Source organism: Eptatretus burgeri, unplaced genomic scaffold, assembly GCF_056783735.1.
Source record: "Eptatretus burgeri isolate ZD-2024b unplaced genomic scaffold, Ebu_testis_v1 Ebu_testis_scaffold_58, whole genome shotgun sequence".
Lineage (NCBI taxonomy): Eukaryota > Metazoa > Chordata > Myxini > Myxiniformes > Myxinidae > Eptatretus > Eptatretus burgeri.
The window spans coordinates 110,001-125,000 of record NW_028222008.1 but is presented as its reverse complement, the minus strand read 5'-3'; the positions used below and the strand labels follow the sequence as shown (position 1 = coordinate 125,000).

Genomic DNA, 15,000 nt, shown 5'->3' with positions numbered 1-15,000 from the left:
TTGTAATTTTTTTACTTCCTGTGGATGTTACCAACGAAACGCCATGATAAGCTATTTATACACCTAAACATAGAGTTCGTCCAAAGTGGAAACCCCTCTTGGGGAAGGGGGGCCAATTGAGTCGCTCCAACCTCGTGTGACCCCGAGTCACCCTGGCAAGTTTAATTCACATTGCGTAAGTAACGGCCGAATGTATCATGGACTGACAGACACCAAATCGCATATTTTACTACGATTCGCCCCCCCCCCCCCAGGTGTGGTGTAGCCTGGTTTAGCTCTCGAGGGTCTTGTGCAAGTTGTGTAACGGTTTCCTGACGATCAGGAGGGTCACATCACCAGTCCGTGTTCGCAGGCACTCCGATGCAGGACCACCGCCACGTCCACGCTATCGGGACAGCCCGTCGATGGTCCTCTAACGAAGACGTATTTGAACTCGAAGGTGTGCACCCTGTTCAAACAGTTCGACAAGGAGACGCACACGTGGCTCGTGGATTTCAACCTGATGAAAGGTGAGATTGAAATGGAATCAAAGAGGGAATTAAATGACGTGTACCTGTGTCGTATAGCATATAGAGGTACAATAGCATGTACCTGTGCACGTCACCTTTTGTGGTTACGTCGACTTCCGAGTGTCGCCCAAGCCAAGGTCATGTAAAGAGGACACACCTGGTGCAGTTTATTTGGAGTAATTGTCGACTCAGGGAACATATGCAAAGTGGAAAACACTTTTTAAATTGATGAAATCAACATTGTTGCCTGAAATGCGTAAATAAGTCCTCTTCGTCATCCATTCGGGATTTAAAGGAAACTCTTGATGACGTACTGCTCGGGTACGTTCCAGTGCACGACGCAACGTCTCGCTCAATACCGCACACATGATATCCGAGGGTTACAGGTGAGAGGGAACGGACCCGCCCGGAGAAAACGAGGGTTTTACCGGAGACCGGAAGTCCGCCTCATCTGTGGAGAGCATTTGTTGAATTCAAATTGTTTTTTTGTTTTTTTTTAATGAAAATGAGGATAATTGTTAATTACAGTTTACTCCATGTGGGCAACCCACGCGACAGAAGCTGGTGATTGATTAATGCTACAAATGGTACAACTTGGAATGGTTCTGTGGTACAACATGCTAAGCTGGTATGTTTTGTCTGCAGATATACATGCTGTACGTTTATAGAATCCGACTATATTCTCTGAATGTACGTGTGTGTGTGTGTGTGTGTGTGTGTGTGTGTGTGTGTGTGTGTGTGTGTGTGTGTGTGTGTGTGTGTGTGTGTGTGTGTGTGTGTGTGTGTGTGTGTGTGTGTGTGTGTGTGTGTGTGTGTGTGTGTGTACGTCTGAAAATCATAGAGAAAAACAGGGCTGGCCCGATCTCCATCAAATTTTCCATACGTGTTTGTAGTACCCAAGGTCAGGTCATGGGCACAATTTTTTTTAAAAAAAAATCCGCCCCCCCCACTACCCACACTTCGGGGAGGATGACGATCTTTGCCTGTACACGTGCCACAGTGCAAGTGGTTTACTGACCCCTGTCGTAGCCACTGGGGATTATTAACCACGCCTCCCCCACGATTCCTTCTCTCCCCACAAATCTGCTCCCAAAAGAAAGGTTGTTTCCAGTTACTGAAATATTTAATGGAATAACAGAAAACAAAGGAAGTTTCATTCTTCGTCTTGAACTTAATTCCAATGTCAGTTGTTAAATAAATCATTTCTATTGAAGGTCCTGGAAAACTCGAAATTTGGTCTTCCATGGCTGTGTGGACCCTGCTGTAACATTCCCCACCATTAAATATGAATCAGGGTCATGTATGTCTCGCGTTTCCATCGGAAACGAGCGTCACCCCGTGCTTGGGGGATCTCAGCCGGCTTTGGGAGAGGTATGTATTTGTGAAATGTGTGGACATCATGGAACGTGGAAGGAGTAGTTGGCAGAAGGGATTGGTTTTGCCTGTGATCCAGCTTGTTGTTTAAATTTTCATTCAGAACCGACAAGTGTCCAAGTGGCCCAAATGAAAGCAAAGCAGATGGAGGAGCCACAGAATCCACCACTTGGGACAAATGAGAGATGGAAGGCCACGCAGCTCGCTAACGATGAGAGCACCCCCAACACTTGGCGGCCATTGAGCGTACGACAGGGGGACCCCAACACCTCGCCTGGTGGGGGTTATGAAAAGCCAGGTGAGATGTGATATCTCTGTCTCTCTCTCTCACTCTTTCTCTCCCCCCATCCCCCACCCCTCCCCCCATCTCTCTCTCTCTGGATCCCACCCTCTCTTCTCATGGATACTCTCTTTCTGTCGTTAAGGAAGAATGTCAACAATGGGAGACAGGGAAGAGGATGAAAATATTGTTAAACTCGAACTGTACTCGCTACCTCCACCAGGCTGAACAGTTTACACTTTGTGTCCCACTGAAAGGTCAAATCTGAATCCGGACCTGAACCAAAATCGAATTGGCTTGTTCGTGTCACTTTACCAACTCAACCACCTCGTTTTGTCATCACTCGTCCCTAACTTTTTGAAATATAATGCAATGTCTCGTTTTTGGCCTCATCTCTCAATTATGAAGCATCACTTGGAATCGTAAATACATATCTGCCGTCCCGATTCTGATCTTCACCATAATCGAATCAATTCATCCTTATCACATCCCCAACCTGTCCAACAAACTTTTTTAATTTCCTGCTCAGACAGACAGATAGGGGTAAAAACATCGCCTTCGTTCACCAGGGTATTAATCATTCACAATCAACCAGTGGTGGATTGTCTCTATTATGTTCAAGACAAGGGAAAAAAAACTTTTTTTGTAAAGTCAATGTTCAAGGAAGAGTGAGAACACTGAACGGATCAGGACGCAACAGGACAAAAAGAAGAGCACAGAGAGAGAGAGAGCGAGAGAGAGAGAGAGGAGGAAACATCAACAGGAGAGTTGAAGGCCAAGACAGAGGGATGGACAAAAAGCGTGTTGGGAGGAATGGGCACCAGGAGAGGATGCATCGGGTAGACAAGATGATCCATGGGGTTGACAAGATGGATACAGAAGGAAACTCTCAGGAGGGAAAACTGGAATTTTGGAAGGAGTAGGGATTGGTGTGTTGTGGAGAGGTGGGGAGGTTATTTCGGGTTGAAAAGATCATGGTTATGGATAGGGGACGATCTGAGATGGTGGAGAACAGCTGTCATGAAGACCTGGAGGGGAAAATGAGATTGAAGAGAATGTGGAAGTTGATTCCACAGGTGGGAATAAAGAAGAACAAATGATTGGAGGTGAGCTGTGATCCTGGATTTAGGAAGTTTCACCAGAAGGGGTTGATGGTGGACCATGTGGGCCCTGCAGAAACCTGGGAGGACAAAGCACGGAAAGAGAAGAGGTCGCAAGACCAGAAAGGAGGTGTTACCAGACAGAGAGACCAGCAACCTGTCTGTGAGAGTGAAGTGATCGACTCGTCGAGTCAGCTTCATCGCGGGAGATTTTGAAGGCCTTGTTTCCACTTCGTCAAGCTGAGCAAGATGTGAGGAAGGGGAGCAACTCCAGAGGGGACAACAGTACTCCATCAAGCTGCAGATGAAGATCTTGCAGGTGGATAGGATTTCAGGTGTGCCAAGGAAGGATTTTGTGCGATGGAGGATGCGCAGTTAGCAGCTGAGTTTTCTCGGACAACCTTGAAATGTCTTTTTCCCAAGAAAGATCATGGGTGACAGTGTGACCCAGGAGTTTGATTGACTGATCTTCCTCAAGAGGGGGGTTAAGAAAGTAGGTATGAAGGGTTACCAGACAGTCCTTTCGGAAAGAGATCGTGAGAGTGTGTGATTTGTCAGGATTGAAACACGTTCCATGTATTTGATCTGATTGTGATTTTTTTCAAGGTCTGAAGAGAGGGAAGAAGTGGCAGCCTGCCTGTCTTAAGGATGAGGGATATCACGGCAGAGGGTAGAGTCATCAGCAAATCGATAGAGAGGATTTTCCAGAGTCAGTGAGATGATTGATGAAGATCAGGAATCGGACTGGGCTCAAAACACAGCCCCGGGGCACTCCAGCCTTGACAAGGAGAGGAGATTAAAGGATTCCGTTGAGAGCCACACGTTGGCTGCTTGAGTAGAGGAAGTCACGAATCCAAGGGTGAAGTTGGCTTTGGATGATATACGCAGAGAGTTTGAAGAGCAAGGCAGGATGCCAGACTCCATCGAAAGCACCAGATGGCCAGAAGGACGGCCATGATCTCATGTGTGACATTGAGGACCATTGTTGGGTGAGTGGAAGCAGCATCTCCAAGGTGGAGTGACTTGGTCTGAAACCAAATTGGTGATTTGAGATGAGGTTGTTTGGAGAAAGGGAAGGTTTTCATATCAACTGCAATAATGAATCCCATGACCTTGGTAAGGATTGGAAGCTAATCGGTCTTTAGTTAAGGGGGGTCGGTTTTTTGTCCTTTTTATGTGATGAAGTGATGTTGACGGATTTCCAAGCAGATGGAAGATGACCGAGGGCAAATAACAGGGTGAAACAGGCAGAGGGAGGATGTGCAAGAACAGCAGAGCAGGTTTATAGCACACGTGAGCTGATGCCGTCCGGTCCCTGTGCAGAAAAGAGGGTTGCCAGAAACTTCTACACCTTCTCAGTTGCAGAAATGTCCACAAAGTTCAGGAGCAGTTGGGTATGGCAGGGAAGGGTGAGTACAGAGGGAGAGTGAGAGAGAGAGAGAGAGACACAGAGAGAGAGGGAGAGAGAGACACACAGAGAGAGAGAGAGACACAGAGAGAGAGGGAGAGAGAGAGACACAGAGAGAGAGAGAGAGAGAGAGAGAGAGAGAGAGAGAGAGAGAGAGACAGACAGACAGACAGAGAGAGAGAGCTTGGGAACACAAGATTTTGAAGCAAATACAGAATTGAAGCATTCGGCCTTCTCACAACTGGAGTCATTGTTGGGTCGGCTGTCGTGAGGCCAAAGAGGCTGACGGCTCGTCAACTGGCATCTCAACCTGCGGTGTACAAGACCATTATCTTTGCTCGCCATGGGAAAAGTATGTATTTGTGTAAGGTGTCGACACCATGGAACATGGAAAGAGTAGTTGGCAGAAGGGATTGGTTTTGCCTGTGATCCAGCTTGATGTGTAAATTTCCATTCAGCAGGGCCAAGCGTCCAGGTGGCCCAAATTGGAGATCAGCATCCGGAGGAGCCACGTGGCTCAACGACAGAGGGGCAGAAGAAACCACCACATGGCCCAGATGAGAGATCAGTGTGGAAGGCCACCGAGCTCACCAAAGATACGAGTGTCCCCCAGACCTGGCGGCCAATGAGCGTACGACAGGCGGAACACAACACTTCCGCTGGTGGGGATCATAAGAATCCTGGTGAGCTGTGGTCTCCTCCTCTCTCTCTCTCCCTCTCTCTGGACCCCACCCTCTCTGCTCGTGGATCAGGGGTGCAAATCAACATTTGTATCCACCGGCCAGCAGGGCCGGTGACTAGAAAAAGTTTCCGGCCCAGCAGAATTTCTCCCGTTCCCGATAAAATAAAGACAAAAGACACAAATTTTATATCAAACACTTTTAATATACTCACATGAGTGAGTTTTATGAGTGAGGTTGGTTGGATGAGTGAGTTTGATGAGTGAGGTTGATTGGATGAGTGAGTTTGATGAGTGAGGTTGGTTGGATGAGTGAGTTTGATGAGTGAGGTTGGTTGGATGAGTGAGTTTGATGAGTGAGGTTGATTGTATGAGTGAGGTTGGTTGTATGAGTGAGTTTGATGAGTGAGGTTGGTTGTATGAGTTAGTTTGATGAGTGAGGTTTGTTGGATGAGTGAGGTTGGTTGGATGAGTGAGTTTTATGAGTGAGGTTGGTTGGATGAGTGAGTTTGATGAGTGAGGTTTGTTGGATGAGTGAGTTTGATGAGTGAGGTTGGTTGGATGAGTGATTTTGATGAGTGAGGTTGGTTGGATCAGTGAGTTTGATGAGTGATGTTGGTTGGATGAGTGAGGTTGGTTGGATGAGTGAGTTTGATGGATGAGGTTGGTTGGATGAGTGAATTTGATGAGTGAGGTTGGTGGGATGAGTGAGTTTAATGGAGGAGGTTTGCAGAATGAGTGAGTTTGATGGAGGAGGTTGAGTGGATGAGTGAGTTGGATGGATGGATGGATGAGTGAGTTTTATGGCTGGGGTGGGGGGATGAAGCAGGGAGGAGGAAGTTGTGGGTGATGGGGGGGACCTTTTTTGTGTGGGTGATTGGGGGGGGCAGGGGCGTTGTGAGTAGTGCTGGGGGGGGCATTTTTGTTTGTGGGTGATGGGGTGGTTGTGGAGGTGGTTATGGCTGATGGACGATGGGGTGGAGGGGGGGGTTGTGGGTGATGGACAATGGTGGGGGAACTCGTCCACCCAACATCACATATGAACTCACTCATCCACCTAACCTCACCCATCAAACTCACTCATTAACCCAACCTCACTCATCAAACTCACTCATCCAACCAAGCTCACCCATCAAACTCACTCATTAACCCAACCTCACCCATCAAACTCACTCATTCACCCAACCTCACCCATCAAACTCACTCATTCACCCAACCTCACCCATCAAACTCACTCATTAACCCAACCTCACCCATCAAACTCACTCATTCACCCAACCTCACCCATCAAACTCACTCATTAACCCAACCTCACTCATCAAACTCACTCATCCAACCAAGCTCACCCATCAAACTCACTCATTAACCCAACCTCACCCATGAAACTCACTCATTCACCCAAATTCACTCATTTAACCAACCTGGGCATGAGAAAATGCTTCCAAACTGTCAAATCTCGCACAATATCGCATGACATGGAACGAGATGAAAACAGATAAAATGGCCGCCGCAGAATTACCGGTAATTTCTACGGATTTCTGCGGACAAAAACAGTAGTTCTAGTTGAGAAAACTAGTAGAGAAGCTCGTACAAATTGCACAAAATAACAGGAATCACCGGTGATGCGCCAGCCGGGTTGGTAAGGCAGTATTGGGTACCCGCCCAGCACAAAAGTTAGGCGCCATTGGCGACCGGGTGGCCGTAAATTTGCACCCCTGTGGATACTCTCTTCAAGAAAATATGGAAGAATGTGAGCAATGTGAGACAAGGAAAAGGGTGAAAATATTGTTAAACTCGAACTGTACTCGGTACCTCCACCAGGCTGAACAGATTACACTTTGTGTCCCACTGAAAGGTCAAATCTGAATCCGGACCTGAACCAAAATCGAATTGACTTGTTCGTGTCACTTTACCAACTCATCCACCTCGTTTTGTCATCACTCGTCCCTAACTTTTGGAAATATCATGCGATGTATGGTTTTTGGCCTCATCTCTCAATTATGAAACATCACTTGGAATAGGAAATACATATCTACCATCCGGGTTCTGATCTTCACCATAATCGGATCAATTCGTCCTTATCACATCCCCAACCTGTCCACCAACCTTTTTTTAATTTCCTGCTCACAGACAAACAGATCGGGGTGAAAACATCGCCTTCGTTCACCAGGGTAATAATCATTCACAGTCGACCAGTGGTGGATTGTCTCTGTTATTTGCAAGACGAGGGAAAGAAAAACTGTTTGTAAAGTCAAGGTTCGAGGAAGAGTGAGAACACTGAACGGATCAGGACGCAACAGGACAAAAAGAAGAGCAGAGAGAGAGAGAGAGGAAGAAACATCAACAGTTGAGTTGAAGGCCAAGACAGAGGGAGACTTGGACAAAAAGGATGTTGGGATGAATGGGGACCAGGAGAGGACGCATGGGGAAGACAAGATGATGCATGGGGTGGACAAGATGGATGCAGAAGGAAACTCTCAGGAGGGAAACTTGGAATTTTGGAAGGAGCAGGGAATGGTGTGTGGTGGAGACGGGGGAGGTTAATTCAGGTAGAAAAGATCATGGTTATGAATAGGGGACGATCTGAAATGGTGGAGAACAGCTGTCATGAAGACCTGGAGGGAATAATGAGATTGAAGAGAATGTTGAAGTTGATTCCACAGGTGGGAATAAAGAAGAACAAATGATTGGAGGTGAGCTGTGATCCTGGATTTAGGAAGTTTCACCAGAAGGGGTTGATGGTGGACCGTGTGGGCCCTGCAGAAACCTGGGAGGACAAAGCACGGAAAGAGCAGAGGTCGCAAGACCAGAAAGGAGGTGTTACAAGACAGAGAGACCAGCAACCTGTCTGTGAGAGTGAAGTTATGGAGTCAGCTTCATCGCGGGAGATTTTGAAGGCCTTGTTTCCACTTCGTCAAGCTGACCAAGATGTAAGGAAGGGGAGCCAGTCCAGAGGGGACAACAGTACTCCATCAAGCTGCTGATGAAGATCTTGCAGGTGGATAGGATTTCAGGTGTGCCAAGGAAGGACTTTATGCGATGGAGGATGCCCAGTTAGGAGCTGACTTTGGAGGACAAGCTTGAAATGTAGTTTTCCCAAGAAAGATCATGGGTGATAGTGAGACCCAGGAGTTTGATTGACTGATCTTCTTCAAGAGGGCGGTTAAGAAAGTCGGTATGAAGGGTTACCAGACAGTCCTTTCGGAAAGAGATCGTGAGAGTGTGTGATTTGTCAGGATTGAAACACGTTCCACGTATTTGATCTGCTTGTAATTTTGTCAAGGTCTGAAGAGAGGGAAGAAGTGGCCGCCTGCCCTTCTCAAGGATGAGGGATGTCACGGCAAAGGGTGGAGTCATTAGCAAACAGATAGAGAGGATTTTCCAGAGTCAGTGAGATGATTGATGAAGATCAGGAATCGGACTGGGATTCGAACACTGCCCTGGGCACTCCAGCCTTGACAAGGAGAGGAGTTTTATGGATTCCGTTAAGAGCCATACGTTGGCTACGAGAGTGGAGGAATTCACGAATCCAAGAGTGAAGTTGGCTTTGGATGATATACACAGAGAGATAGGAGAGCAAGGCAGGATGCCAGACTCCATCGAAAGCACCAGATGGCCGGAAGGACGGCCATGATCTCATGTGTGACATTGAGGACCTCCATCCATTGTCGGGTGAGTTGAAGCAGCATCTCCAAGGTGGAGTGACTTGGTCTGAAACCAAATTGGTGATTTGAGATGAGGTTGTTTGGAGAAAGGGAAGGTTTTCATATCAACTGCAATGATGGATTCCATGACCTTGCAAAGGGTTGGAAGCTAATCGGTCTTTAGTTAAGGGGGGTCGGTTTTTTGTCCTTTTTATGTGATGAAGTGATGTTGACGGATTTCCAAGCAGATGGAAGATGACCGAGGGCAAATAACAGGGTGAAACAGGCAGAGAGAGGATGTGCAAGAACAGCAGAGCAGGTTTATAGCACACCTGAACTGATGCCGTCCGGTCCCTGTGCAGAAAAGAGGGTTGTCAGAAACTTCTCCACCTTCGCAGTTGCAAGAATATACACAGAGTTCAGGAGCAGTTGGGTACGGCAGGGAAGGACAGAGGGAGAGAGTGAGAGAGAGAGGGGGGGAGAGAGAGAGACAGAGAGAGAGAGAGACAGAGAGAGAGACAGACAGAGACAGACAGACAGAGAGACAGAGAGGTTGGGAACACAAGATTTTGAAGCAAACAGAATTGAGGCATTCGGCCTTCTCACAATTGGAGTCATTGTTGGGTCGGCTGTCGTGAGGCCAAAGAGGCTGACGGCTCGTAAACTGGCATCTCAACCTGAGGTGTACAAGACCATTATCTTTGCTAGACATGGGAAAAGTATGTGTTTGTGTAAGGTGTCGACAGCATGGAACATGGAAAGAGTAGTTGGCAGAAGGGATTGATTTTGCCTGTGATCCAGCTTGATGCTTAAATTTCTTTTCAGCAGCGCCAAGCATCCAGGTGGCCCAAATTGGAAAAAAGCATACGGAGGAGCCACGTGGCTCAACGACAGAGGGGCAGAAGAAACCACCACGTGTCCCAAATATGAGATCAGTGTTGAAGTCCAGGGCGCTCACCAAAGATACGAGTGTCCCCCATACCTGGCGGCCAATGAGCGTTCGACAGGCGGAACACAACACCTCCGCTGGTGGGGATTATGAAAATTCTGGTGAGCTGTGGTCTCCCCCTCTCTCTCTCTCTCCCTCTCTCTCTCTGGACCCCACCCTCTCTGCTCGTGGATACTATCAGTAAATAAGGAAGAATGTGAACAATGGTAGATAAGGAAGAGGGTGAAAATATTGTTAAACGAGAATGGGCACTCGGTAGAGCGCAAACCTTCGCCTCCGCTACTTTTTTGTTCTTGGCATGAGAGTGGGGTGAACAGAACCGTGAACATTTTGGTGTTGGTTTCATGCAAATCGGTTTTGATTTGACCGTGTTATGACAAAAACCGCATATTTTGAAAGGTCGTGACCCCACTGACCTTTGACCCCCAACCGCTAACAAGGGTAATGACGTAATTGTGTCATGTCGCCCATCACAAGATTGGGCAATGAATTCTGAACATTTTGGCATCGGTTGCATGCCAATTAGATCAAAATTGACCGCGCTATGGTAAAAATACGAATTTGACCTTTCCGTGACCTTGACCTTTGACCCGATCGCTCCCAAAATCTAATCAAATGTTCCTTGGATACCCATCATCCCACCAAATTTCAAGCGATTTGGTTTTATACTTTCTGAGTTATGCGAATAACAAACAAACACACACACACACATATTCACAAATAAATAAATACACAGCGACCAATACATAACCTTTCGCAGAATGTGGAGGTAACTCGAACTGTACTCGGTACCTCCACCAGGCTGAACAGTGTACGCTTTGTGTCCCACTGAAAGGTCAAATCTGAATCCGGACCTGAACCAAAATCGAATTGGCTTGTTCGTGTCACTGAACCAACTCATCCACCTCGTTTTGTCATCACTCGTCCCTAACTTTTTGAAATACCATGCTGTGTCTCGTTTTTGGCCTCATCTCTCAATTATGAAGCATCACTTGGAATCGTAAATCCATATCTCCCATCCGGATTCTGATCTTCACCATAATCGAATCAATTCATCCTTATCACATCCCCAACCTGTCCACCAAACTTTTTAAATTTCCTGCTCATAGACAAACAGACAGACAGGGGTGAAAACATCGCCTTCGTCAACCGGGGTAATAATAATAATCATTCGCATTCGGCCGGTGTTGGATTGTCTCTATTATGTTCTGGACGAGAGAAAAAAAAACTTTGTTTGTAATGTCAAGGTTCGAGGAAGAGTGAGAACACTGAATGGATCAGGACACAACAGGACAAAAAGAAGAGCAGAGAGAGAGAGAGAGAGTGAGCGAGGAGGAACATCAACAGTCGAGTTGAAGGCCAAGACAGAGGGAGACTCGGACAAAAAGGGTGTTGAGAGGAAGGGGACCAGGAGAGGATGCATGTGGTCGACTAGATGATCCATGTGGTTGACAAGATGGATACAGAAGGAAACTCTCAGGAGGGAAAACTGGAATTTTTGATGGAGTCGGGATTGGAGTGGGGAAAAGAGGGGTTGAGGAAGTTAATTCAGAAAGAAAAGATCATGGTTATGGATTGGGGACGATCTGAGATTGTGGTGAACAGCTGTCATGAAGACCTGGAAGAAGAATTAGATTGAAGAGAATGTGGAAGTTGATTCCACAAGTGGGAATAAAGAAGAACAAATGAATGGAGGTGAGCTGTAATCCTGGATTTAGGAAGTTTCACCAGAAGTGGTTGATGGTGGACCGTGTGGGCCCTGCAGAAATGTGGGATTACAAAGCATGGAAAGAGCAGAGGAAGCAAGACCAGAAAGGAGGTGGTACAAGACAGAGAGAGCAGCAACCTGTCGGTGAGAGTGAAGTGATCGAGTCAGCTTCATCGTGGGAGGTTTTGAAGGCCTTGTTTCCACTTCGTCAAGCGGAGCAAGATGTGAAGAAGGGGAGCAAGTCCAGAGGGGACAATAGTGCTCCATGAAGCTGCGGATGAGGACCTTGCAGGTGGACAGGACTTCAGGTGTGCCAAGGAAGGACTTTGTACGATGGAGGATGCCCAGTCGGCAGCTGACTTTGGAGGACAACCTTGAAATGTAGTTTTCCCAAGAAAGATCATGGGTGATTGTGCGACCCAGGAGTTTGATTGACTGATCTTCTTCAAGAGGGTGGTTGAGAAAGGAGGAAGGAAGGGTTACAGGACAGTCCTTTCGGAAAGAGATCGTGAGAGTGTGTGATTTGTCAGGATTGAAACACGATCCACGTATTTGATCTTATTGTGATTTTGTCAAGGTCTGAAGAGATGGAAGAAGTTGCAGCCTGCCTGTCTTAAGGATGAGGGATATCACGGCAGAGGGTGGAGTCATCAGCAAATAGATAAAGAGGATTTTCCAGTCACAGAGATGATTGATGAAGATCAGGAATTAGACTGGGCTCAAAACACTTCCCCGGGGCACTCCAGCCTTGACAAGGAGAGGAGATTAAAGGATTCCGTTGAGAGCCACACGTTGGCGACTAGAGTGGAGGAAGTCACGAATCCAAGATTGAAGTTGGCTTTGGATGATATACGCAGAGAGTTTGGAGAGCAAGGCAGGATGCAGGATTGCATCAAAATCACAAGATGTCCGGAAAGACGGCCATGATCTCATGCATCACATTGAGGACCTCCATCCATTGTTGGGTGAGTTTAAGCAACATGTCCAAGGTGGAGTGACTTGGTCTGAAACCAAATTGGTGATTTGAGATGAGGTTGTTTGGAGAAAAAGAAGGTTTTCATATCAACTGCAATGATGGATTCCATGACCTTGCTAAGGATTGGAAACTTATCGGTCTTTAGTGAAGGGGGTCGGTTTTTTGTCCTTTTTATCTAATGAAGTGATGTTGACGGATTTCCACGCAGATGGAAGATGACCGAGGGCAAACAACAGGGTGAATCAGGCAGAGAGAGGATGTGCAAGAAAAGCAGAGCAGGTTTTTGCAAACATGAGCTGATGCCATCTAGTCCCTGTGCAGAAAAGAGGGTTGCCAGAAACTTCTCCAACTTCTCAGTTGCAAAAACTATAAACAGAGTGCTGGAGTAGTTGGGTATGGCAGGGAAGGACAGAGGGAGAGAGGGAGAGAGAGAGAGAGAGAGAGAGAGAGAGAGAGAGAGAGAGAGGGAGGGAGGGAGGGAGGGAGGGAGGGAGAGAGAGAGAGAGAGAGAGAGAGAGAGAGAGAGAGAGAGAGAGAGAGAGAGAGAGAGAGACAGACAGACAGACAGAGAGAGAGAGAGAGAGAGAGAGAGAGAGAGAGAGAGAGAGAGAGAGAGAGAGAGAGAGAGAGAGAGAGAGAGAGAGAGAGAGAGAGAGAGAGAGAGAGAGAGGTTGGGAACACAAGATTTTGAAGCAAACACAAAATTGAGGCATTCGGCCTTCTCACAACTGGAGCCATTGTTGGGTCGGCTGTCGATAGGCCAAAGAGGTTGACGGCGTGTAAACAGGCATCTCAACCTGAAGTGTGCAAGACCATTATCTTTGCGAGCGATGGGAAAAGTATATATTTGTGCAATGTGTCAACACCATGGAACATGGAAAGAGTAGTTGGCAGAAGGGATTGGTTTTGCCTGTGATCCAGCTTGATGTGTAAATTTCCATTCAGCAGGGCCAAGCGTCCAGGTGGCCCAAATTGGAGATCAGCATCCGGAGGAGCCACGTGGCTCAACGACAGAGGGGCAGAAGAAACCACCACATGGCCCAGATGAGAGATCAGTGTGGAAGGCCACCGAGCTCACCAAAGATACAAGTGTCCCCCAGACCTGGCGGCCAATGAGCGTACGACAAGCGGAACACAACACTTCCGCTGGTGGGAATTATAAGAATCCTGGTGAGCTGTGGTCTTCTCTCTCTCTCTCTCTCTCTCTCTCTCTCTCTCTCTCTCTCTCTCTCTCTCTCTCTCTCTCTCTCTCTCTCTCTCTCTCTCTCTCTCTCTCTCTCTCTCTCTCTCTCGCTCTCTCTCTCTCTCTCTCTCTCTCTCTCTCTCTCTCTCTCTCTCTCTCTCTCTCTCTCTCTCTCTCTCTCTCTCTCTCTCTCTCTCTCTCTCTCTCTCTCTCTCTCTCGTTCTCTCGCTCTCTCTCTCTTTCTCTCCCGCTCTCTCTCTCTCTCTCTCTCTCTCTCTCTCTCTCTCTCTCTCTCTCTCTCTCTCTCTCTCTCTCTCTCTCGCTCTCTCTCTCTCTCGCTCTCTCTCTCTCTCGCGCTCTCTCTCTCTCGCGCTCTCTCTCCCTCTCTCTGGACCCCACCCTCTCTGCTCGTGGATACTCTCTTTCAGTAAATATGGAAGAATGTGAACAATGGTAGATGAGGAAAAGGGTGAAAATATTGTTAAACTACAACTGCACTCGGTACCTCCACCAGGCTGAGCAGTTTACGCTTTGTGTTCCACTGAAAGGTCAAATCTGAATCTAGGCCTGAACCAAAATCGAATTGACTTGTTCGTGTCACTTTACCAACTCATCCACCTCGTTTTGTCATCACTCGTTCCTAACTTTTTGAAATATGCCATGTCTCGTTTTTGGCCTCGTCTCTCAATTATGAAGCATCACTTGGAATAGTAAATACATATCTACCATCCGGGTTCTGATCTTCACCATAATCGGATCAATTCGTCCTTATCACATCCCCAACATGTCCAACAAACTTTTTTAATTTCCTGCTCACAGACAAACAGATCGGGGTGAAAACATCGCCTTCGTTCACCAGGGTAATAATCATTCACAGTCAACCAGTGGTGGATTGTCTCTATTATTTGCAAGACGAGAGAAAAAAAACTTTGTTTGTATAGTCAAGGTTCGAGGAAGAGTGAGAACACTGAACGGATCAGGACGCAACAGGACAAAAAGTACAGCAGAGAGCGAGAGAGGAAGAAACATCAACAGTTGAGTTGAAGGCCAAGACAGAGGGAGAATTGGACAAAAAGGATGTTGGGATGAATGGGGACCAGGAGAGGACACATGGGGTAGACAAGATGGATGCAGAAGGCAACTCTCAGGAGGCAAACCTGGAATTTTGGAAGGAGTTGGGATTGGTGTGT

At 47.2% G+C, this 15,000-nt stretch overlaps 1 protein-coding gene across 12 annotated transcripts in view; it reads left to right on the top strand.

Annotated features, from left to right (window-relative positions):
• The first annotated feature begins 254 nt into the window (after positions 1-254).
• LOC147007658 (uncharacterized) overlaps positions 255-15,000 on the top strand; it is a 20,368-nt gene continuing 5,622 nt past the window's right edge. Inside the window, exons 1-5 of one of the 12 annotated variants that reach the window (XM_085866656.1) lie at positions 255-509; positions 1,987-2,181; positions 5,130-5,354; positions 9,820-10,044; positions 13,573-13,797. In XM_085866656.1, coding sequence (XP_085722782.1) covers positions 503-509; positions 1,987-2,181; positions 5,130-5,354; positions 9,820-10,044; positions 13,573-13,797 — 877 coding nt within the window. In that variant the 5' untranslated portion in view covers positions 255-502. The remainder of the gene's footprint in view (positions 510-1,986; positions 2,182-5,129; positions 5,355-9,819; positions 10,045-13,572; positions 13,798-15,000) is intronic. The other 11 variants (XM_085866655.1, XM_085866653.1, XM_085866650.1 and 8 more) reach the window with 11 other exon arrangements.